The sequence below is a fragment of the Heptranchias perlo genome, chromosome 2 (assembly GCF_035084215.1).
Source record: "Heptranchias perlo isolate sHepPer1 chromosome 2, sHepPer1.hap1, whole genome shotgun sequence".
In the NCBI taxonomy this organism is placed as follows: Eukaryota; Metazoa; Chordata; class Chondrichthyes; order Hexanchiformes; family Hexanchidae; genus Heptranchias; species Heptranchias perlo.
In genome coordinates, this window is record NC_090326.1 from 100,341,513 (window position 1) to 100,367,047 (window position 25,535).

Sequence of the window (25,535 nt, forward strand, 5' to 3'; positions counted from 1 at the left end):
AGGACATAGCATTGATACATACAGTCAAATACATATTTAATCCCAGTACAGGGAACCTCTTGGGAACCTGCAATACATTAAATTTCTTAGGTGTTGATAACTGGCAAAGAGTAGCATTTATGATAAACAAATGTGGATCTAATTGCAAATCCATTTAAATATATGGAGCTTTGTTTATTTTTAAAGAGTCGCATCTAAATAAATCACATTTTAAAACTAAAATAAGTGACAGTGACTTCTAATGAACAAAAACTTGGTAAGCATGATAAAATAAGTCGTCTCAGATCTGTTCCTAGTGTAGTCAGTAATAGAACAGTCACAGTACCGTTATAAATCTAGTTACATGAAATTTGTCCTGACCATGCATGTTCCATTGTATTACCTTCTAAAAGGCTATTTACTTTAGCAAAAGCAAATTACTGCAGATGCTGGAAATCCAAAATAAAAACAGAAAATGCTGGTAATACTCAGCAAGTGAGGCAGCATCTGTGGAGAAAGAAACAGGGTTAACGTTTCAGGTCGATGACCCTTCGTCAGAACTGGAAGAAGCTGAACATTAAACAGTTTTTAAGCAAGTTCCCTGGCTCTGTACTTGCTTAAACTGTTTAATCTTCAACTTCTTCCAGTTCTGACGAAGGGTCATCAACCTGAAACGTTAACCCTGTTTCTTTCTCCACAGATGTTGCCCCACTTGCTGAGTATTTCCAGTATGTTCTGTTTTTATTTACTTTAACATATGTGGGATCTTTCTTACCTTCACCAGCAGGTAGGCCTCGTTCTTTCTTCTCTTCACACTTGTTACATTCACTGAAGTAAAGCAGTAGGAACATATCCAGCAGCACCCAGACCAATGAGGTGGCCAAAACCACCTTACAATACGCAAATCTTCTCATGGTACTGATTCAGATAGTGCAGAAATAGATTTGATTCGGCAACCAGCTAGACAGCACTGCCACAGCAACTGCTGGGAAGACAAAGACACTACGATAAGTAAACAGTTTTAATCTTAGATGAGCAATATGGCTCAAATTTAACTTAAACACTGTGTAAACAATTCCTCATCCCCAAAAAATTCTCCAAAGGAGTAGTATTCTATTGAAATATTAAGACTTTGCAATGACTATTTTTTTGTTGTGCTGCTCCTAGCTGGATCAGAAATTAGTTCCATATTTGTCTAAAATTTAAGATTTATATTCTATAGAAAACACAAATCTGCAGTTGATTGCCAATAAGAAGATTCTTATTCAAAACTGGTGACCATTTTTCACTCGCACATTCCTTGCATCATCAATGTAGCAAAGAGAACTCTACATTTATGGTATGGCATCTTCTACTGGTGTAACACAAAGTAACAAATTACTTGTATTTCAGTTAAAATTGCAATATACTATTACTAGTTGAGAATGTCAGTTATGAGTATTTAGAGTTGTTGATTTGTTTATTCCCCTCAACAACATACTGAAGCTAAAATTGAATTTTTCAGTTCTGAAGCAGATTATGAACTCAAAATATTGTCTGTCCTCTCCACAGATCTGATTGATGTGCTGTGTGCTTTCAGCTTTTTTCTGTTTTGTTTCATATTTGCAGCATTTTACGTTTTAATTATAACTTGATAACTGTAAATGTCAGAAAATGAAGAATGAAGGTGGTTGTACATTGATGGAATGGCATGGATGGCGGACATATAGTACTTCTGCAGTCAACAGCACTCTAATATAAACCATCCAACCTTCAGAGATCCAATTGCATCAGACACCCAGATTTTCATGGATCTCATGAGCTGCCATCTGGTCTTCATTCAAACCTTAAAGTGTGGGGCCAGATTCCCTGCCTTTTAGCTATGGGAATCGCAGATCCGCATCTAGATTTGGAATAGTAGCAAGAACAAAAGTAAACAGAGAGCAGCAGCATATGGAAGTCAATGGGTTCCATTTCAACACCACTCTCCTGGGAATGCATCTATAATGTTAAAAAAAAGTGCAAGAAGCTAATTTTAGCTAAGATCACTGATTTTACCTATTTATTGGATTTATTTCCGTTTACCAGTTGAAGGACCACTTTGGCATCTGGATTGAATTTTTCTGGTACATACAATTCTGAAATGTTATGTGATAAACCATGACCAAAATGCTGTTGAAGATGCACCCTGCCAGGTTAATTGCTTTTGGAAGAACACAGTCAAGGGAAGCATTTTATCTCGGTTCCTTGGTTTCCTTAAAGCCCAGGTAAGCAGTTTTTAAAGAGTGATGTAGAGACTGATACTAATGTCAGTAAGTGGCATCACATTTGTACAAACAAAGATCCACTGCTAACATACTAATTGAAGTGATATATTGAAATAGATTTGATCATGTTTTATTATGCTCAGGATATCCTGAAGCACTTTACAATTAATGGATTAATTTTTGAATTGTAGTCACTGCTGTTTTGTAGGCAACTGTGGCAACAATTGCTGTGATAGCAAAGTCCCACAAACAGAAAATTAAATGAATGACCCGATAATCTGTTTCTGATGGCATTATTTGAGAGGAGACTGTTGGTCAGGACACTTGGAAAATAGTTCTATGGGATTTATTATGTCCACCTGAGAGCCTTGGTTTAATTTTCTGAATGATTACTTAGACTTTTTTATATTCATTCTCTGGGTGTGGACATCCCTGACAAAGCTGTCACTTATTGTGCATCCCTAGTTGCCCAGAGATGGTGGTGGTGGTAGGCCTTCTTCTTAAACCACCAGCCATGGTTTGATACAACCGAGGGGCTTGCTCGGCCACATCAGGCGGCAGTTAAGAGTCAGAGTCAATCACGTCGGTGTGGGACTTCAGAGTCAGACCGGGTTAAGGATGGCGGGTTTCCTTCCCTAAAGGACATTACTGAGCCAGTTTGGTTTTTACGACAATCTGACAGCTTCATGGTCACTTTTATTGATAGCAGCATTTTATTTTTGGATTTTTAAAAATCTGAATTCAAAATTCTCAAATGGCCATGCTGGGATGTTAACTCACATTCTCTGGATTGTTAGTCCAGGCCGCTGGATTACTAGTTGAGTAATACAACCACTACACCACCATATCCAAATGATAAGTAAATACAAAAGATGACAGTTCTCAAAACTGCTCCAATTGCGGTGATACATGACTATCTGCATTGAATGGTCCTGTGTTACAATGTAAGTAGCTTGTAATAGGCAGGACTTTCATAATCAGCACTGTAAAACCATTTGGGTGCTGCCTTGTGTGGTGAGGAAGATTTGGATTAATTCAGAAAACAAAAAACAATTAATTAAATTCTAAAGGGAACAAAATACATCAATGCCTCAGGGGGAGAAAAAGCCATATACTGTAGCGGGGAGTTTGATCAGTTGTCAACTTCAAAGTACCCGAACAGATTTAATGGTGGATCCACCAACAGTAATTAATCCAAAACACTTCATTGGTGATATGGAAAGGATGGCCAGAGGTACTCCAAGAGGTGTACTACAAAAAGAGAAATTTAAAACAAAATTCAAGATAGCTTTATTCAAAATGGAGACATTGGAGTATTTTTTCCTCTGAGTAACATTGAACAAAAATGATTTTACTAAACTATTAAAAACCATGAAAGTTTAGTAAACTATGTGCAAGTTTACATAGAATTTACAGCACAGAAACAGGCCATTCCACCAAACTGGTCTAGGCCAGTGTTCATGCTCCAAACGAGCCTCCTCCCACCCTACTTCATCTAACCCTATCAGCATATCCTTCTATTCCTTTCTCCCTCATGTACTTATCTCACTTAAGTTTAATAAACAAAAATCTTTACCTTTCCACACATAGGAAAATAAATGCCTTTGTGAGAAAGTAAAACATGAAAAAATATGGCTGGGGCTGCTGTAAGACTTACATTTGAGAATTTTTGTTGATGCAGCATTCTTGCAATTTATGCACCTGAATCACCATCAAATTCGCTGATGTCAATTATAGCACAGGATACACCCACAGGAAAAGTTCCATCTTTTCTTTAACAACGTGTCTTAATCCCAGTTTTAAGAGAATACCCGCAGTGTGACATTTTTTATTTCACCCAACAACAGTCTTTCAAGACTGGCAATCAGATACTGTGGAGTTTCATCCACCACGAACTGAGCTGCAACTGCCAAAGCTCATTTCACTTAAGACCCTTATAGCTAGCAGAGAGGAAAACTTCATCCCTTCAATATGGTTGGAATGAAATCCAGATCACAGAGATGAAAAGACAATATTCTAATCCACTGCACAACCCAAAGGATCACATTTTATTTTCTACTGCATCTATAGCAATGTTGACTGGATATTAAAAGCTTATCTAGTTCATGCTGGGAAGTATCTAAGTGTTCCAAAACAAGTTGTTTTTGAAATCTTGGGGAAAAACAACAAAATACAAGAAATCCACTGGTATAAACAAACTGGGGTCTCAAGACCTACAGTGTCCTTTGTACTCAGAGCAGAAGTTATGTGGGTAAGGTCCCAATCTCATACATTACCTACATAACAATCACTGTTTAAATAAAATGCCTTGTGCGAAGTGCTTTGAAATGTTTTGACATAAGATGCTATATACATGCAGGTATTATTCATTTATACCATTATTGATATTCAAATTTCTGAAAGAAAGGTTAATCTCAGTAATTTTTCCTGTTTGGAACAGCGCTCATTCAGCCTACTTCTACAGAATGTATTGGATCCTAACGAGAAAGTGAGTTTTTTTAAATAAAAAAATTCATGTAACTAAAAAAGACTGATGTCCAAACTATGCCTAAAATTACTGTACTAAAATTTCAGTAATTACTGCGTACAGCCGCTTTAACTGGAAAGTTTTATCTTGCAGTGTAGTTTAATCATGTTTAAGAAGCAATGTCCTGAAAACAAGTAGCACACAGAACATTTTGTAATTGCATAGAGATAAAACAGACATATGCTGATCATGATTATAATACACATTTTTATAAACTCCAATCAAATAAATGTATCATAACATTTATTTTCTATCCACCCCCCCCCGCCCCACCCACTTCATTTCTGAAGGCACAACTGTTCAATAAGGTATGATTCCACACATTCTGATAGCTCTTCTGCTCAGGTAGTCATTTTTTGACATGTAATCCGCAGCCGTGAATGTCGACAGGTATTCCACAATGCAGGGCAGCACAGCAGAACTTTATCCTATTCTTACTTGACACTAGAGTTGGCTCAAGAGATTAGTACACCCCCTCATCAATATTTTCCTGAGCACACCGGACTTGTGTCACATCACAGAGAATTGGAAAGTAGCAAATGCTGCTCCTATTTTTAAAAAGAGACTCAAGATGATCTGTAAAATTACATACCTGTAAGCCATACTTCAATCATTGGGAAATAGTTTGAACGTACGACAGATAGTATAAAAGATTATCTTGAGGAACTAGGACTAATCAGAGATGGTTTTAAAGAACAGCAAGCCATGCTTAACCAGTTTATTGGATTTCATTGAGAAGATCACAGACCAGTGAGCAAAAGTGAGACAGTGGACATCCGTATACCTGGATTTCAGGAAGGCATTCAACAATGTCCCACATAATAAACTATTGTGCAAAATAGATGGCAATGTTTTGGTAGACAGCAAGCAGTGAGTTGCTGTGCATGGAGAGGTTTTTGAGTGGCAGCCAATTGTTAGTTGTGTGCCACATAGGTCAATTGCAGGGACTGTTACTGTTTATAATTTTGATAAATGATTTAGAGGAAGGAATTGTGTCCAAAAGGTCTAAATTGGGCAGCGAACTGGCAGATGTAACCTGGTACAAAGAAGTGTAAAATTGCGAGATTAGGTGGAGGAACGGGTAGCATGAATTATTGGCTAAATTGAAATGTGCTTGCATGTCAGAACAGGAAAAAGATGTGGTTTGGGTGGACAAGTCGCTAAAACTGTTAGTACTGTATTTACAGGAAGTTAAGTATCTGGAGTACTACATGCAGTTTTGGGATCCCCATTTTAGAAAAGATATTAAGTTGTTGGAGGGAGTGCAAAAGAGAGCTATGGGATTATTTCCAGAAGTAAGGGGATAGAACTATGAGGGAGAGGTTAGCTACTCTGAGACTTCAATCTCTTGGAAAAAAGACTGAGGGGTGATTTGATAGAAGAAATTAAGACTGTGAAGGGCTTGAAGACTATGGATTCAGATTAGGTTTCTTTGTCATGTAAAGAATTCAAGAACAAGGGATCAGAATTCCAAAATTAAGGACAAAAAGAAAAAGGGAAATTCAGCCAATCCAGTGTATGATAGAAATGTCGAACAAATTACCAGTAAAAATGATGGAAGACGACATTATGGCTGGGTTCAAAAAAACTATGACTTAGCAAATAAGTCTGTGGAACTCCCTTCCCCAGAGAGCGGTGGAGGCAGTGTCATTGAATATTTTCAAGGCTGAGTTAGATAGATTCCTGATTAACAAGGGAGTCAAAGGTTATAGTAGGTAGATGGGAAAGTAGGGTCGAGATCACAATCAGATCAGGTATGATCTTATCAAATGGCAGAGCAGGCTCGAGGGGCCGAATGGCCTATTCTTGTTCTTAATTAGTTTGTTCGTATGTAGAATCAGGGTTATTAAATTTAGAAATGCATCAGGGTGGAAGTCAGATAGGCAGACTAGAAGACATACTTCTGGCTGAAAACTGTTGCCATGACATCCAGCATAGGTGTTTTTTTTAGAATGAACCATACAATGTACAAAAATACATTTGTTTAAAAAAAAACTAACTTCAATTCAAATTTTAGAAGCAAACAATTTACAATAGTGAGATCCTAATAAATGGAATTCCAGCTACTTGAAAAAAAAGATTAACACTTTTATATCACAAATTGTTACATTGCCGAATCCCCCACCATCAACATCCTGGGGGTCACCATTGACCAGAAACTTAACTGGACCAGCCATATAAATACTGTGGCTACAAGAGCAGGTCAGAGGCTGGGTATTTGAGGCGAGTGACTCACCTCCTGACTCCCCAAAGCCTTTCCACCATCTATAAGGCACAAGTCAGGAGTGTGATGGAATACTCTCCACTTGCCTGGATGAGTGCAGCTCCAACAACACTCAAGAAGCTCGACACCATCCAGGACAAAGCAGCCCGCTTGATTGGCACCCCATCCACCACCCTAAACATTCACTCCCTTCACCACCGTCGCACTGTGGCTGCAGTGTGTACCATCCACAGGATGCACTGCAGCAACTCAACAAGGCTTCTTCGACGGCACCTCCCAAGCCCACGACCTCTACCACCTAGAAGGAGAAGAGCAGCAGGCACATGGGAACAACACTACCTGCACGTTCCCCTCCAAGTCACACACCTTCCCGACTTGGAAATATATCGCCGTTCCTTCATCATGGCTGGGTCAAAATCCTGGAACTCCCTTCCTAACAGCACTGTGGGAGAACCTTCACCACACGGACTGCAACGGTTCAAGAAGGCAGCTCACCACCACCTTCTCAAGGGCAATTAGGGATGGGCAATAAATGCTGGCCTCGCCAGCGACGCCCTCATCCCATGAACGAATAAAAAAAAATAATTAATTCCCATCCTGCTTTTTCCTCACATATTGTACAAATTCACAGAGACTCCAAAACAGTTCACATCAAACAAAAATCTTCAGATCATTTCAGAAACCCCAAATTATTTCCATTATCTTGAGCTGGGCTCTCTAAAATGTCTGTTTTCACAGTACAGAACTCCCAAATACACAAATACCAGGGAGGGAGAAGACAACCTTCATGGTAGGTTACAAGTCAATATTTGAAAAGGATATAGAATAAACTGGTGACTGCAGCCAAAGACATATTGTTCAAAAGGTTTATCGATAGCCCTTCTCTACAAAAATGTTTTTGAACAAACCAAGTACCAGGATGCTTTTGCAAGCAAATAAACTTTTGAGACACAAAATCAGCTTAAAAAGAACCTGCCAATGCAAATCACATAATATAAAATTAATATTTTTTTACATTTCATTTTAAGCATCTACATGTCTCATCTAGGTGCTGCATGGACCAACCCCAACCGCACTGCCTGCTGTATAAACAGCAAAGTTCATTAGCTCGCAGCTAAGTGCTAGTAGGACCATGCCCATCCAAGAAATAAATTGCCAGTAAATCAGCTACTTTCTCTTAAGCTATTTCTAAGGCTGTTCCATTCTTCTGATATACAAATGAACACCAAAGTCCAGAGAGATATGAAAATAGTAATTTTAAAAACTTCAGCACTTGAAAATTTGCAGGGCTATGGGAATAGGGCGGGGGCGTGGGACTAGCTGGATTGCTTTTGCATAGAGCCGGCGCGGACTCGATAAGTCGAACGCCCTCCTTCCATGCTGTAAGCTTTCTATGATTCTATGAAAGGGTTCCATTTGCCACATTCACACTTCAAGATTTTAAAGTGCAAGAACTCAAAAAGTAGTCTGCTGCATATTGCAATAGAAGTCACATGCATCCCTAGTGTCAATCTTGGGTCAGCGGTAGTAATCATACCTCGGACAGAAGATTGTGGATTCAAATCCTACTGTAGGCACCTCAATGCATAATCTAGGCTGATACTTTACTGCAGAACCGAGGGAGTGCTGCACTATAGGAGGCGCTGTCTTTTGGATGAGACATTAAACTGAGGCCCTGCCTGCCAGCTCAGTAGAGATCCCATGGCATTATTCGAAGAAGAGCAGAGGAGTTCTCCCGATGTCCCAGCCAGCCTTTATCCCTTAACCCACACCACCGAAAGATTATCTGGTCATTTATCTCATTGCTGTTTTTGGAACCTGGCTGTGCGCAAATTGGTTGCTGCATCTGCCAACATTACAACAGTGACCACACTTCAAAAGTAATTCATTGGCTGTGAAGTGCTTTGGTCGTCCGAGGGGCATAAAAGGCACTATATAAATGCAAGTCCTTTCTTTGCTTTCTTTCATGTAAAAATATCTATTTAAAGGTATAGTGACAATCTTTGCTGGCCTATTTCAATTAATTTAAATCAATCAAATGCATTCTTATCTATCTATAATATATTAAATGTCTTGCATCTAGCACAGACTTCCTGTCTGTCACTAACTTGTCATGCCTGGGTGTCATGCTATTGCTATAAAGCTTCAATATTCCTGGTTATTTCAATGATGCTCATGCAGCCCTCCTAGCTAAACCTCCCAACTAGGTGGTGCTGTGGCACAAACTTACTTTTAAATTTACCTGTCATTCGCTGAAATGGATCCTGTGATCTGATCCTCTCTGCCCCATTGTAAATTAGAATGACTAGCTTCACTAGCAGATCTCTCCAGGTAAGTTTCTGCAGATGTACCAGGGGAACGACTGGGATAGGAGTCAGTAAAGGTTTTGCTGGGGAAAAAGGCAGAGGTGGAGGAGAGGAAGTGGTTGAACAAATGGACAGCTGCAAAGATATCGTGGCAAATTTAAGGCCAAAGGCTAAGTAGTTGGGATTTTGAAAGTGCAGTTATAAGTGACTGGGGGAAGAGTTTTCTGGAACAAACACAGAAAGAATAGATTGTTCGTAATTGAGACCACAGGACTAGAGAGGCCATGGGATATGGTACGGTCAAAGGGTGGCCACGAATAAGGGTAGGAGAGTTTATATGGAGGAGAGGTTTAGGGAGGATAGGAGGGCAATGAATTCAGAGGGAAGAGGCCAAGGGAAGCAGAGATTTAGATTGAAATCACAGGGGATGAAGAGTCGCTCAGCACAGAGGTTGAGGGAGGAAAGGAGGGAGCATGTCTCAGTGTACGACTTGGGGCCACAGACAATGAGGATTTTGAAAGGTGAGGCAAGATGGAACAGGGTGAAGTGCTCGAAGGTGCCATAGAAGTATGGGGAAGAGACCAATGTGTGATGTGGCTATAACAAACACACCACTACCGTGGTGATTTGGGTGGGGCAGATGGTGGAAAATATAGCCAGACAAGGAGGCAAGGTGTCACATCCATGAGGCAAATTTCAGTCAAAACTAGGATGTCAAAGCAATTATCCATTGCCTGTGCTCTTTATTCAAAGCCCGTTACCTGCTGGGTTTTTCTCCGTCTTTCCCACCCCCCTCCCCGCCACCAAAGGCCTTATACTATGTTTAGTCTTATTCTAGGCTCTATTTTTTCCCCTTGTTGTGCCTATTTATTTTTTTTCTCAATTCCCAGCCCTATTGTGGTAGTGTTCAGTTTTTTTCTCCAGATCCTGCTCTTTTTAAACCCCATTGTGCCTGTTTTTTTTCGATTCCTGTCCCATTTTTAAAAAATTAAACCCATCACTAGCTTCTCCCTTTTAACTCTCAGGCCCACTTTTCTTAAACCCCATGGTGTGCTCTTTTTTCAAAAAAATTGCTCACTATTTTTTTCTCCAGTGTTTCTTTCTTCCCCTGTTCTGTTCACCACCGTCTCTTCATTCCCCCCCACACCCCCCCCCACCCCGTCAACTCCCAAAGGTCTCTTGCCCCACTATCATTTCTCAGAATTTTTCTTCCCTGATTTTTTTTCTTTTCTGAACTCATATTTCCCCACTATTTTTGTTTACAACTGTATATTTTTGATCCATATGCCAACCCAGAATGAAAGTATCCCATTACACAGATCCCAATTCTCCTAAATTCTCAATACCTCATTATTTCTACCAACCCTCAACTACTCATTATCCCTTCCTATTTATTAGTATACCCAATTACCAACCAACCAACTCCTATTTTACTTCCTGATCCCCAGAACTCATTTCCCCAAGTCACTTAATTACTCCCACACCCCTCCCAAATCCTTACAAACCTAATAACCACCCACACAAACTGCATCATTTCACCTACCAGAAAGGACTCACACCAGATCCACTTATTTATAAAAAAGGAAACATTCTTCTGATTTATAAGCAACAGCATGGGAAATTTAATTTCTAATATATATTTGAATTCTTGCATACACTGTAGATTTTCGATTGATAATACTCCTATCTATATTTATAGATTATAGGTAGGTAGTGTTGTGTTTATGTTACTGGACTAGGAATCCAGAGAACCTGAGTTCAAATTTAGGGAAGGAAACCTGCCATCCTTACCCAGTCTGGCCTATATGTGACTCTAGTCCAACACCAACGTGGTTGACTCTTAACTGTCCTTTGAAGTGGCCTAGCAAGCCACTTAGGTGTATTAAAAAAAAACTTTACAAGGAATGTAAGGGCTGCAGCAGTTCAAGGTGGCTGACCACCACCTTCTCAGAACTAGCAATGGGAGATAAATTCCAGCTGTGCCCACATCCCAAGAATGAATAATAAAAAATATTACATTTGCTTTGTATGGCACGCACTTCATGTTTAGGTCTCGCCATTTCTGTCATGCCTCAAGGTGGCACCTTGATAGGATTTCCCACTACTAAGTGAGCAGCTACAAGGTCTCACCGGCCCCCAATCATACCGAAAGCTGCACTTCTATCATGAAATGCTGTACAGAAGCTCAGACCCCCACATCACCATTCCAGATTCAAAGCCTCCACAGCCAGCATAACAGCCTCCCTCCTGGATAGCCGCCCAGTGTATGAATTTTTCTGTCTTCGTAGGATTCCTTACCATTCCTTTTCCTCTGCTCATCCAATGTTTTCCCGCCACTGGGCCTCCCACAGTGGCCTTCATTATGCACTTCCAACCATCCTATCCCTTTGTTAGAAAGTCCCGCTGACAGTGTGCTGATCCTCTAAAATATTTTACTTTGATCTCCATTCCATATTTCTTTTTTCTGGCCTTCATTATTTCTCATTCTTGGCCACCACTGCCTTGTTCCGCCCTCACAGTTCAGTCTCTTCTGCAGCCCACTGCTGGCTGTCCCCAGTCCTCTTACCCGCCAATTGATTCCTCACGTGCAACACCACAAGATATCAACTACCAGTTACAAAACATATCCTCTGACTGTTAACTGATCGCCTATGGCATTGCTAATACTAATAACTATTATTAGACAGAGTCTTTGCAATCTTCTGAGTTTCAATATTTTGAACGCTGGTCACCAGTTTTTGCTGCTTTACACATATATATTTCTTTCTAGGTTTTATGGAAAGTACACAGGTTCCTTACTTATAACATCCTCTGATATACTGTGCCTTAACTCGTGCTAAAATGTGGTTTAGGGATCCTTATTGACAGAGAACCATTTGCAAACATAACTCTTGTCTAATGGCTTATTGTACAGCTGCCAAAGATGGCATTACAAAGGGTTACTGTCACTGAATTTTATGTTAACTTTGTGCATTTAAGTAGCTTAATAGTTTTAAGTATCTAAATGCCCGTCTGATTTGTTCAGGTAACATACACCTATGTGACAAGCACCAAAATCTTAAAATACAGGCTTTAAAGAAGAGAAATGTTGTAATGACTCAAAATCACAGCACCATTCCTTTACCACAGACCAGTGTACTGACTAAGGCAGTCACGATCCTTAGACATTTTATAACATTCAGTAGGATCACTAAAATCATAATTGGAATCAACAATTGTTATTTTTGTATAGACAAATCTTAAAAAAATTAGGAATAAATATATTTCAATATACCTAAGTATACTCTGCAGTCTCTAACTTTACTGAACCTTTTTATTTCCTTGACCTAGCCCATGTCCTATTCTCCTCCTCACCCAGCTCTTTCTTCCTAACATTTGTGTCAGGGGCATAAAGTTTATCCTGTAGTTATAGAACACATTCCACTAAATAGGCTGGTTAAGCTCCAGCTCTAAGATTTCTGCTAGCATAGGTGTCAAAAAAAGGGAATACTGGCTGGGAAAACCAGGAAACACTACAACCAATTAACCCAATCAGGCAGGTGTGAACAAACAGCAGGTATATTGGTGGTTATTTGTTCATGTCAAACCCTGAGGTATCAAAAATATTTTTTTCAAGCAAGTTGGTTTGTCTTCGATGGTAATATTTGTGCTTCAGAGTCAGACGGTTGTGGTTTCGAGTCCCAATCCAGTATTTGATCATATATTGCAGCTGACACACCAATGCATTACTAAGAAAGTGCTGTAATGTTGGAGATGTCACCCTTTGGATGAGACATTTAATGTCCACCTGTGGAACCTTGATTTAAACTCCCATGGCATTATTCAATAAGGGGTAAGGAGTTCTCCCGATGTTCTGTCCAAACCTTCTTCCTCAACCAACACACATATATAAAAAATGACTGGACTGGATTCTTGGGTCCTTCAAGCCTGCCTCACTCAGACAGTGCAGTTAAGTACACCATGGTTTCACCTCCACATAATAAAATTGTCCGAGAGCCAAAAAGCCAAAGAAAAATCTGAAGCAAATTTAAGGAACACTCTGGGAAATTTCTCTTCAACTCTACAAGGCAATCAACCAAGGTAAGTAACCAAAGCCATCAGATTAAATAAGATACATACACAAAAATACAACAGATAAAAGAGGATTTGTAGCATCTTTAGAAATTTCACTATCAAAATCCAAACAATTTAGTACAAACCACTACTTTGAAATGCAATTATTTATTTTGTGCCAATATATTAAACAACATAGTATAGGAGAGGAATGGCCTGAAACTATTTCAAGATCTATTTATAGAACATGTACAGGGAAAGTTGTGTTGTAGCTTGTTTGAATTACACACTTCCAAGGATAAACTGTCATTCATAAAATTTAAACTGTGCACCAGCATCTATGTAACAAAGATGTGCGTACATTCTGTCATAATCTTAACACCTTCTGCTACTTGTATCTAGAAGACATTATGTTTCTTGCAGCATAAACATAAATTAATTTATCCATTGCTAGAGTTAAATGACTGATAAATTAATAATGATTTAGCATTGTCTTTAGGATAATATTCCATTAAGACTCTGTTTCTTCTGGTCCAGCTACAGTTAAGTTGTTTTTAAATGATATTGCCTTAGCCCATTGTTTAGTTTCCACAATAAAAGACCCCATGTGGTGGGTATATCTGTAGCTAATCTTCAACAGTTTAGCTACAGATGACAGTTTTTGCAGATTGCAACTGAGAATTTTCACATTCAGGGAATATTTATCTGTAGTATAAAAAGGCTTGCAAAACTATTTGAATGCAAAATCATATCTATTAATGGATCCCTTGTGGCTTTGCTCACATATAAAAATAATTTTGGAACACTTTGCATATGTATTAGAAGTCTTTTGTGACGCATGCACTTCTTGATGATTTCACACTTTACTTCCTATCTCACGCTTTTGCCCCACTCCAACTTCCCTCATGCCTTCTTCACCCGAATGTTACACCAGAAGAATTTTCTCTTGCGATTTACTTGACATCATCTCAAACACTTGACATCCCAGGCTACATGTTATCTTCTGTACTCTCCTCAGGGAATTTGGATATACATTGTGAAATTTGTGGGTTAGGTTTTTTATGTCAACACTGGCTTTCACTACAAATGCCAATAGCCAGTCCACTGTGACATTGATGGACAATGACATCCACACAGAGAGATTTAAGATTATTTCATAATAATAGCATGTTTATCAAAAAAAAATTTTTAGCCCTTTTTAAAAAAAATTTAAATGGCAGATTCCTGGTGACAGAATGGTAATCTGAATTTTAAAAAATAAAGAATGTACTTGCACTTATATAGCACCTTATCACATCTCTCAAATATTTCAAAGCACTTAGTGAATTGCTTTAAAGTGTAGTTGTTATATTGGCAAACACGCCACCATTTTGCACACAGCAAATCCCCATAAACAACAAGATGAATGACCAGTTCATCTGTTTTTACTGGTGTTGGTTGAGGGAGGAATGTTAGCCAGGGCAGCAGGTAAACTCCTTGTTCTTCTTTGAATAGCACCAATGAATCTTTAATGCCCACCTGAACATGCAGATGGTACCTTCAGAGATGCAGTACTCAACAACTTGCACTTATATAGTGCCTTTAACATAGTAAAAACATCCCAAGGCACTTCACAGGAGCATTATTAGACAAAATTTGACACCGAGCCACATAAAGAGTTATTAAGACAGGTTACCAAAAGCTTGGTTAAAGAGGTAGGTTTTAAGGAGTGACTTAAAGGAGGAAAGGGAATTCCAGAGCTTGAGGGCTAGGCAGTTGAAGGCACGGCCGCCAATGGTGAAGTGCTGAAAATCTGGGATGCACAAGAAACCAGAATTGGAGGAGCGCAGAGATCTCGGTGGGTTGTATGGCTGGAGGAGGTTACAGAGATAGGGAGGCGCAAGGCCATGGAGGGATTTGAACACATGGATGAGAATTTTAAAATTGAGGTGTTGCCGGACCAGGAGCCAATGTAGGTCAGCAAGCACAGGGGCGATGGGTAAACAGGACTTGGTGCGAGTTAGGATAAAGGCAGACTTTTGGATGAGCTCAAGTTTACGGTGGGGAGGGGGAGGGGGGGTGGAAGATGGAAGGTCAGCCAGGAAAGCATTGGAATAGTCGAGCCTGGAGGTAACAAAGGATGGATGAGGGTTTCAGCAGATGAATTGAGGCAGAGGAGGAGATGGGCGATATTACAGAGGTGGAAGTAGGCAGTCTTGGCGATGGAGAAGATATGGAGTTGGAAGCTCAGCTCAGGATCAAATAGGATGCAAAGGTTGCGAACAGTCCGGTTCAGCCTCAGACAGTGACCAGTATCAGTCTAAATTATGTGCTCAAGATCTTTTGCGAGCTTGAACCCAAAATCTTATGACTCAAAGAAGCATAACTGCTACCAACCAAGCCAAGCCGGCACTTACTGCTTTTTAAAAAAAAACACAACATAAAGCTAGCTAATATAAAGCAAAAACTATGTACAATAGACCAGCAACAGGGCTTACAAATCATAAAACATCACATGGATAAGGTACCAGCATCCATCATAGTAATAAAAAGTAGGAAAAAAAATGATGAGTAAATGAATTATAATAACCAGTATGGTTCTAAGGCAGGGAAATATTGTGATGAATAAAACATCAAGAAATGCTGCCAATTAAGGAATGGTGTGAAAAAATGTTGCATCAGCAACCATGAAACATAAGGAATTACTGCATTTTAAAGTAAACATTTACTGGTAATAGTGCAAATAGTAGAAATAAAAACTTTTTTAAAAAGGTGTGTGTTCAACATTTTGCTCTGCTTAATGTTGATTTAGCCTTTAGATCACACAAGATGAAATGTGACAAATTTGTCGCTTATCAACTGAAGACCCAGGTGCCTTAAAATAAACACTGGTACCAGTTCAAAGATAGAAATCAATAGTATCTGCATAGCAGATTACAAACAGATACTGCTTGCCAAAACAAGGCAGAGTTTTGTTTGTATGTTGTGAGCTCTTCTACTTTGTCGCTGACCCGCAACTCGTAGTTGCTACTAAACCCGTAGGCACTGAAAGAGGAAGTCCACAGCTTTACCTATCACAAACTTACTACAACGTCAGTTATTTTACTTGTAACGCAACACCCAAATACAATTTTCACTGACAGATATCGAACATTCAAATGAACTATCAATGTCCTTTATAAGTATTGTTTTAATACAACTGCTGTTGAGCACTGGAGAATTGCAGAGTAAGTCAGTTCAGGAAAATAAGTGCCAACATTTGATAAAATGTAAAACTCCCTTTCAAAAGGGCACAATTTGCGTTTATCTATAACCATATGCTGCCCGGTCACAGTAATTTACAATCCCTTAAGTAGCCTAAGTTGAATTACTGAAGTTGGAAGCATTTCAACTGTTTTCCAGGCCTGAACTGTTTAAAAATACAACTCCTTTGTTACAAAGCACGTCTTCACCTAGTAATTGAAGTGGCTGTGGTTCTGCTGCCTAAAATAGGCACAGATACTTAAATCCACCATTCCTTGACACACTTCTCATTTTACCAAATACTAGTGTCTGATAATGGAACGTGTCAAAATTAGTATGTACCATCAGTAGGCAAAAGTTATGTAAAGAGTAAAGCAATATTACACAAATTGTTTTTCTCTTCACATTACGCAAGTATTATGAAAATAAAACAAATCAGAGAGAGAAAAGAAAGAGAAAGAATGGGCACATGAGTAAGCAAGAAAGAATAAGAAATCTAGTTTGGGAAAGAACCATACAGCCAAAAGCTGGGAAAGGCTTTATGCTAGTCAATTTGCTTGAACGCAAAGTGTTTTTTTGGTGGGGGTGCTGGTGGTGGTGGAAATCATGTAGTAAACATACAACAAAACATGCCCAAATTGCAGTACCAACAATCTTTTCACACAAAAAGACTGTGCAGGCCCTTACAATAGAAGGTCCACAAACAACTTCAAAATAACTTATCGTAAAACCAATACATCACCATGAGCAGAAAAAAAAACTCTGGAACTTTACCATGAAATCCATTGCACTACATGCGTCAATGGGAAGGAAATGTGCACATCGGCAGATGGAAGTTCTTCCTTTTCCAATTGAAATTGAGGGAACAAAGCCTCTCCAGTAGCAACATGCTGGTACCATGACTTATCGTCGTAATGCAGCCAAATGCCAAGCCAAAAAATAACTAAAAACTGGTACTTCTGAAACTGTTAAAAGTCCTGATCAATGGAGTATTAACAGAAGATTTCAACACCAAAACAAAAAGAAAATTCCTTTCTGTTTATTCCAACATTACTCAGATTTACAAATATTCTGCACAGTATTCTACCTTTTAATGAATATTCAATGGTAGAAATTTCCAAAAAAAGTGCTCATTTGGAAAACTGCTAGTTGCTTAGTGCAACCACATCAATTAGTAATTCCAAAGCTTTTGCTCTCAAAATAAACTTTATTTCAAACACTACAACTCCTCCAGTAAGAGGAGATGGGGAAATTAATGGGGGTATATGATGAAGGAAGTGTTAACAAGTGGGATTTTTCAGTAAGTGGTACAATTACTGGATTTAAAAGTCTCAATTTTCACAGTATCACACACACTTACAGCAGCTTGCCTAACAAGAAAGCAACTAGTACATGGCTTTGCGTCAATTAAAGTTTGTAATCAATGTGTTGATTAATTGGCACATTTCTATATTTGATTAAAACGGTGACTATCCCAATACATACAAAGTTGTGTTGTAAAAATCAATGTTAGTTTATTCATGACTTTTCTGGGGAGAAAATTAAACCAATAAAGAGCAGTTGTTCCCATATCCCATTGACTACTGCCTCAAGTCCCATTGCATGTAGAGTATTCTGGTCCTTTTAGCTATCTAACTGCACTACTCATATCTAAATCCAACAATCAATATAAATATGTGCCAAGCCTTCCTACAGAATAGTTAATTTTACATGTGTGCGTAAATAGTAAATCTGCCCTCTCTCCACTAAGCTCTAATACTCACCTCTGACCTGGTGCATTTTGACTGCCATCCTGGTGCATGCATGACTTCAAAAAAAATGTTACAAACTGAGTGACTCAGTAAAGGAGCATATATGAAAGGCACAGAAAGAGGGAAAAAGGGAAAGAGTAGAAGAAAAACAGGAAACCAAAGAGGGGACAAAGATAAAAAAAGGCAATTATAGAAGAGAGAGACAAGTTTTTAAAAAAACTTTATCCTGCAATAATCCCATGGGAGATCAACTGCTATTTACTAATAAGATTGATTACGGCCTCCGTTCTCACTGTGCAAGATAACTGCAGGCACTGGCTCATAACTCGCACCATTTTTGGGGTGGTACGAATAAAGTGCATCAATCTTAAGTCAGGGGAAAGGCATGAGTAAGTTCTGTTTACTGACCTCCAACTGCTAATGACACTTTTGATGTTAGAAGAGGACTGCTGGGAAAGTCATCTGTTTTCTAACATTTAAAGTCTTAATTTTGCAGGCTAAAGGTGTTCAGCAGATTTGAGATGTTTATTGGAACTGGTTAAAGTCCAAGCAGCTGGAGACTGTCCCAAATCAGTCACATTAGCACAGTAAAACTATGATTATACTGCTCAGCTTGATCAGTTAATATAAAACCACAAATAACTACCTCACAATGATCGTAAATCCATAGAATGTAGATGTGGGAATGATCAGAAACCTGAAATGTTGCTTCTGAGGTTTGAGTAAATTAAATCAATCTATATTTTTGTTGGTTAAATTCAAAATTAGAAGAAGGTCCCAAACCAATATATTTATAGGACTATACAAAGTCTTATTCAACAACACCTCTAGAGATCTCAAAAGTTATTTACAATAGCACAGCTGTAGAGACCCAAAGTGATACACATATGCCATCTCGCTTCAAACATATGCTATAAAGATTTACAAGATTAGTACAGCAACCAGATCAGTTTGACCAAATATAAGTAGATTAAACAGATTTTAAATAAACATTCTAACTCATTTATCCCTACATCAGGATTACAAAAATCTCAGGCCACAACCAAAAGTTCTAATAGTCTAGTACAGATTAGGTGTCCAATCTGTCCTTGGTTATCTATTAAGAAAAAAAGGACAGACCTGTTGGGCCTAATGGCCTTTTTCTATTCCTAAAAATTCTTACAGTGGGGGTTGGAATATATGTTACCTTTGCTACAAATATGCCAAACATCAAGAGAGACAACATAAAGTCATCCAGAAGTCTAAATTAATCTATTGCAATTCTGGGGCCAAACAATTTTAATATAGTGTATAGCATCCCTTTGACAGCTTGTTGTAATGCTGTTAATCTTAATAAAGCATACAGGCCTACACACTTACCCATTCTTTCATAGAATAATCTTATGTGAGGCCAAGGTTTCTTCTCTCCCTCTTCTACTGTATTTCTAAGAATCTCAGGAAATCTCAACTATTCTACATATGCAGGGGGATCGAAAACAACTTGCATTTATAAAGCGGCTTCAACACAGAATATGTCCCAAGGGGCTTCACGATGGTTAATAGAGAGATGACCAAAAGTATGGCTGAAAAGTTGGTTTAAAGAGAGTTTTAAAAGGTGGGAAAAAGGCAAGTTGGAACTGTTTACAAAAGGAGTTCCAGAGAGTAGGTCTCAGACAATAAAAGGTTCTGCCACCAAAGGTGGAGCAGAAATGGTGGGGGGGGGGGGGGAAAGAGATACAAGGAAGCCATAGTTGGAGTACTGAAGGACAAGGATTGGGACTCAGGGCCAGAGGTGGTTGCAGAGGTATGGTACAGTGAGGCCACTCTGTAAACAGAGATAAGGATTTTGAATTTGAAGCATTTTGGAGCATTTGATGCATTGATTCATCCGTGGCTAACTAAAGAAGTTAAGGATAGTATTAAATTAAAGGAAGAGGCCTATAAGGTTGCCAAGAAGATTAATAAGCCTGAGGATTGGGAGAGTTTTCGAAACCAGCAAAGGATGACCAAAAAATAGATCAAAGGGGAGAAAATAGAATACGAAAGCAAACTAGCAAGAAATATAAAAATGGATTGTAAAAGCTTGCACAAGTATGTAAAAAGCAAGAGAGTAGCAAAAGTAAACAAACGTTGGTCCCTTAGAGGCTGAAACAGGAGAAATTATAATGGGGAATAAGGAAATGGCAGAGACGTTAAACAGACACAGAAAGCATACCAGAAATAGTGGGGAACCAAGGGGCTAATGAGAGTGAGGAACTTAAAGTAATTAATATCACTAGGGAAAAAGTACTGGAGAAACTAATGGGACTAAAAGCCAATAAATCCCCTGGACCTGATGGCCTACATCCTAGGGTTCTAAAAGAGGTGGCCACAGAAATAGTGGATGCATTGGTTATGATCTTCCAAAATTCCCTAGATTCTAGAACAGTCCCCGTGGACTGGAAGGTAACAAATGTTATTTAAGAAAGGAGGGAGAGAAAAAACAGGGACCAGTTAACCATGACTGTAGTCTTCGGGAAAATGCTGGAATCCATTTAGGAAGTGGTAACAGGACACTTAGAAAATCATTATATGATTAGGCAGAGTCGACATGGTTTTATGAAAGGGAAGTCATGTTTAACAAATTTAGAGTTTTTTGAGGATGTAACTAGCAGGGTAGATAAAGGGGAACCAGTGGATGTAGTATATTTGGATTTTCAAAAGGCATTTGATAAGGTTGTTACACAAGATAAGGCCTATGGGGTTGGGGGTAATATATGAGCATGGATAGAGGATTGGTTAACGGACAGAAAACAGAATAGGGATAAACGGGACATTTTCAGGTTGGCAGGCTATAACTAGTGCGGTGCCGCAAGGATCGGTGCTTGGGCCTCAGCTATTTACAATCTATATTAATGACTTAGATGAAGGGACTGAGTCTAATATATCCAAGTTTGCTGACGATACAAAGCTAGTGGGAAAGTAAGCTGTGAGGAGGACACAAAGAGTCTGCAAAGGGATATAGACAGGTTAAGTGAGTGGGCAAGGTGGTGGCAGATGGAATATAATGTGAGGAAATGTGAGGTTATTCACTTTGGTAGGAAGAATAGAAAAACAGAATAGTTTTTAAATGGTGAGAAACTAGTAAATGTTGGTGTTCAGAGAGATTTAGGTGTCCTTGTACAATAAACACAAAAAGTTAGCATACAGGTACAGCAAGCAATTCGGAAGGCAAATGGTATGTTGGCCTTTATTGTAAGAGGGTTGGAATACAAGAGTAAGGAAGTCTTACTACAATTGTGCAGGGCTTTGGAGAGACCTCACCTGGAGTACCGCGTACAGTTTTGGTCTCCTTATCTAAGAATATATTTGCCTTGGAGGTGGTGCACCGAAGGTTCACTGGAGTCCTGGGATGAGAGGGTTGTCCTATGAGCAAAAATTGAGTAGAATGGGCCTATACTCTCTGGAGTCCAGAAGATTGAGAGGTGATCTCATTGAAATATAGAAGATGCTGAGGGGGCTTGACAGGGTAGATGCTGAGAGGTTGCTTCCCCTGGCTGGAGAGTCGAGAACTAGGCGGAACAGTTTCAGGATAAGGGGTCGGCCATTTAAGATTGAGATGAGGAGTAATTTCTTCACTCAGAGGGTTGTGACTCTTTGGAATTGTCTACCCCAGAGGGCTGTGGATGCTGAGTCGTTGAGTATACTCAAGGCTGAGATAGATTTTTGAACTCTATGGGAAATTGAGGGATATGGGGATCAGGCTGGAAAGTGGAGTTGAGGTCGAAGATCAGCTGTGATCTTATTGAATGGCGGGCAGGCTCAAGGGACCGTATGGCCTACACCTGCTCCTACTTCTTATGTTCTTATGCAACTATGGAGCTAATGGAAGTCGATGAGGACAGGGGTGCTGGACAGGATACCTACATAACAACAGTGACTACACTTCAAAAGTAATTCCTTGGCCCTGAGGATATTAAAGGTGCTATATACGTGCAATTTATTTCACCTTATCTGCAGTGCTTTATGGCAGGTATTGAATAACAATCACCAACGGTGTTTTTAAGCCAGCTTTGTATTCTGCTAGATAAATCCTTTATTCGGTCAACATTGCTATAACTAGACTATGATTTAAAATTACGTCGTGATCTTTAGTAGCTTTTTAAAAAAGGTTTAAGTGATCCACATATTCCATAATTTGCAGTACTGCAAAAGCTAGATTTTCCATTTTTTGTGTTGTGTGAAGAATTAGAACTGTGCATATAGAGCAGCCGTACTTTAAAAAAAAATTAAGATGTTCATCACACTTCATCTGATGTCATTTCGGGAGCATATTTCTTTTTTTTTAAAGTCTCAAATTTAAGGTATTTGGTGTTCTAACCAGTTGCATCAAGACCTGCTTCTGCCCTACCTCCCTCCCACTATTGCTTAGTCATGCTTTTATCATCAGACTCCACTTCTCCGAAACCCTCCCCCTCACTGGCCTCCTGAGCTCATCCCTACACAGACTCCAGCTCATCCAAAACTTTGCCACCTGCATCCTGTCCTACGCCCGTGTCCTCACTGGTCTCCATATTTACCAATGCATCAAATTTAAAATCCTCATTTACAAATTTCACCAGGGCTACAGCCCACCTTACCTTTGTACTGCACTGAAGTGTCAGCCTAGATTATGTGATTAAATCCTGAACAGAGGCTTGAACTCAAAACATGGCTCAGACAAAAGGACTACCATTGAACTAAACTAACATCTGATGAATCAATTTTACCTGAAAACATTATTTTCTCTCACTCCCCCCTCGCCGGGGATTTTTGCACATAACTCCAGGCAACCTATTCGAAGATGCCCAACAGTGTTTACCCAGACACTAGAAGATGCACTCAGAGGGCAAACAGGTGATTCTCCCCTGACTCCTTAAGGGAGATCATCTAACCTCCTCTCTCAGCCTTTTCACAATAGCACAGCTGAGATTAGGAACTCTGACTGCTTTATCTCACACTGAGAGGAGGAACTGGGCGAGCAGTATGCAACAACGCAAGAAATAGGAGCAGCAGTAGGCCATACAACCACCCGAGCCCAGTCTGCCATTCAATATGATCATGGCTGATCTTCGACCTTAACTCCACTTTCCAGACCGACACCCATATCCCTTGATTCCCCTAGAATCCAAAAATCTATCTCAACCTTAAATATACTCAATGACTCAGCAGCCACAGCCCCCTGGTGTAAAGAATTCCAAAGATTTACAACCCTCTGAGTGAAGAAATTCCTCCTCATCTCAATCTTAAATGGCTGACCCCTTATCCTGCGACTATTGCCCCCTACTTCTAGACTCTCCAGCCAAGGGAAACAACCTCTCAGCATGTACCCTGTCATGCCCCCTCAGAATTTTATATGTTTCAATGAGATCACCTCTCATTCTTCTAAACTCCAGAGAGTATAGGCCCATTCTACTCAATCTCTCCTCATAGGACAACCCTCTCATCCCAGGAATCAATCTACAACAAAATAAAGATGTAATTCAGAATTTTAATCTCTGCGTATATTATAACCAAGAAGGAATCTATTTAGTATCTAGATTTTAGATGTTTCCATGAATAATTTAGGTTGGGGTTTACATACTGCTAAGCACAACAGTTGTAATACCCAATATTGCTACTGAATCTATACCTGTGTTTTGTTGGAATGTACACAGTGCTAAGAGCAAATATGGCTGGCTGCATTGTTATCTGGCCACATTAAACAAAATACAGATTTCCTGAAGGAAATAATTAAATGTTACAAAAAGGAGACAGGCAATATTTCTTGAAAGCTGTCCTCAGCCTGCTAGGCCTTCATTATTTAAACAGATACTGGTGATTCAAATGCTGTGAAGTAGTGTGCAAAATGGATGGCCAAATTTGTTCCATGGTTGTCATAGAAACATCAAGTAGCACACACTCACTTTGCAGCATTTGAATCATCAGTATCTAAGGGCTATACAAAAAGTTTTCTGACTTCATACCATCAGAATTCCAACAAGAGTATAACTGAAAACATAATTCTAGATTTCCAAACATATATACATTACACAGCAACTATCTGAAATAAAGACTCCTTAACATTGTATATCACTATACAACAAACATCCATATTACAAACTGTTACTACTCTGGTCAAATAAGGAAAGTTGCTCACAAGGCACAAATCTCTAAACATTGCAACTTACATCAAGCTTACACTCTCAGCAAAAAATCGCATAGACCTCCTCAGGAGACTAACACGGGACACAACCAACAGAGTACCCTTTGTCGTCCAGTACTTCCCCGGAGCGGAGAAACTACGCCATGTTCTCCGCAGCCTTCAACATGTCATCAATGAGGACAAACACCTCGCTATGGCCATCCCCACACCTCCACTACTCGCCTTTAAACAGCCACCCAACCTCAAACAGACCATCGTTCGCAGCAAACTACCTAGCTTTCAAGAGAACAGCGTCCACGACGCCACACAACCCTGCCACGGTAACCTCTGCAAGACATGCCAGATCATCGACACAGATACCACCATCACACGAGATGACACCACCCACCAGGTGCATGGTTCATACTCCTGTGACTCGGCCAACGTTGTCTACCTCATACGTTGCAGGAAAGGATGCCCCAGAGCATGGTACATTGGCGAGACCATGCAGACGCTGCGACAACGGATGAACGGACACCGCGCAACAATCGCCAAACAGGAGGGTTCCCTCCCAGTCGGGGAACACTTCAGCAGTCATGGACATTCATCCACCGACCTTCGGGTAAGCGTACTCCAAGGCGGCCTTCGAGACACACGACAACGCAAAATCGTCGAGCCAAGTTCCGCACCCATGAGGACGGCCTCAACCGGGATCTTGGGTTCATGTCACGCTACACGTTACCCCACCAGCGAACAAATGTTATCTGTTTTTAATATAATGGGTCATTTGCTGGCTCTCTCTGCCTTCCGGATGTTTCTGCCTCTCTCTGTGTTTTTTTTTCTCTGTTTTTTTTCCCTGTTTGTTTTTTTGTTGAATGTGTATTCGGGGGTTCTGCAGGTAACACCTCTCTGTCTGAACACGGTGATTGCCTTGGCAACGGGCAGTTGCAGGGGCAGTCTGTAAACACCATGTATTGTTCAATATGTATAAATGCGTAGGCTTCAAGGAGCTCTTGAAACATTTGCCTGAGGAAGGAGAAAATCTCCGAAAGCTTGTGAATTTAAAATAAAATTGCTGGACTATAACTTGGTGTTGTAAAATTGTT

At 39.6% G+C, this 25,535-nt stretch overlaps 1 protein-coding gene across 3 annotated transcripts in view; it reads right to left on the bottom strand.

The window, feature by feature from the left end:
- The window catches only part of galnt1 (UDP-N-acetyl-alpha-D-galactosamine:polypeptide N-acetylgalactosaminyltransferase 1), a 169,013-nt gene that overhangs the window by 139,200 nt on the left and 4,278 nt on the right, over positions 1-25,535 (bottom strand). The window contains exon 2 of one of the 3 annotated variants that reach the window (XM_068005066.1): positions 755-961. The exons of 1 other annotated variant lie outside the window; for it this stretch is intronic. In XM_068005066.1, coding sequence (XP_067861167.1) covers positions 755-893 — 139 coding nt within the window. In that variant the 5' untranslated portion in view covers positions 894-961. Of the gene's footprint in view, positions 1-754; positions 965-25,535 lie in introns of all 3 variants that reach the window. One more of the 3 variants, XM_068005057.1, reaches the window with a different exon arrangement.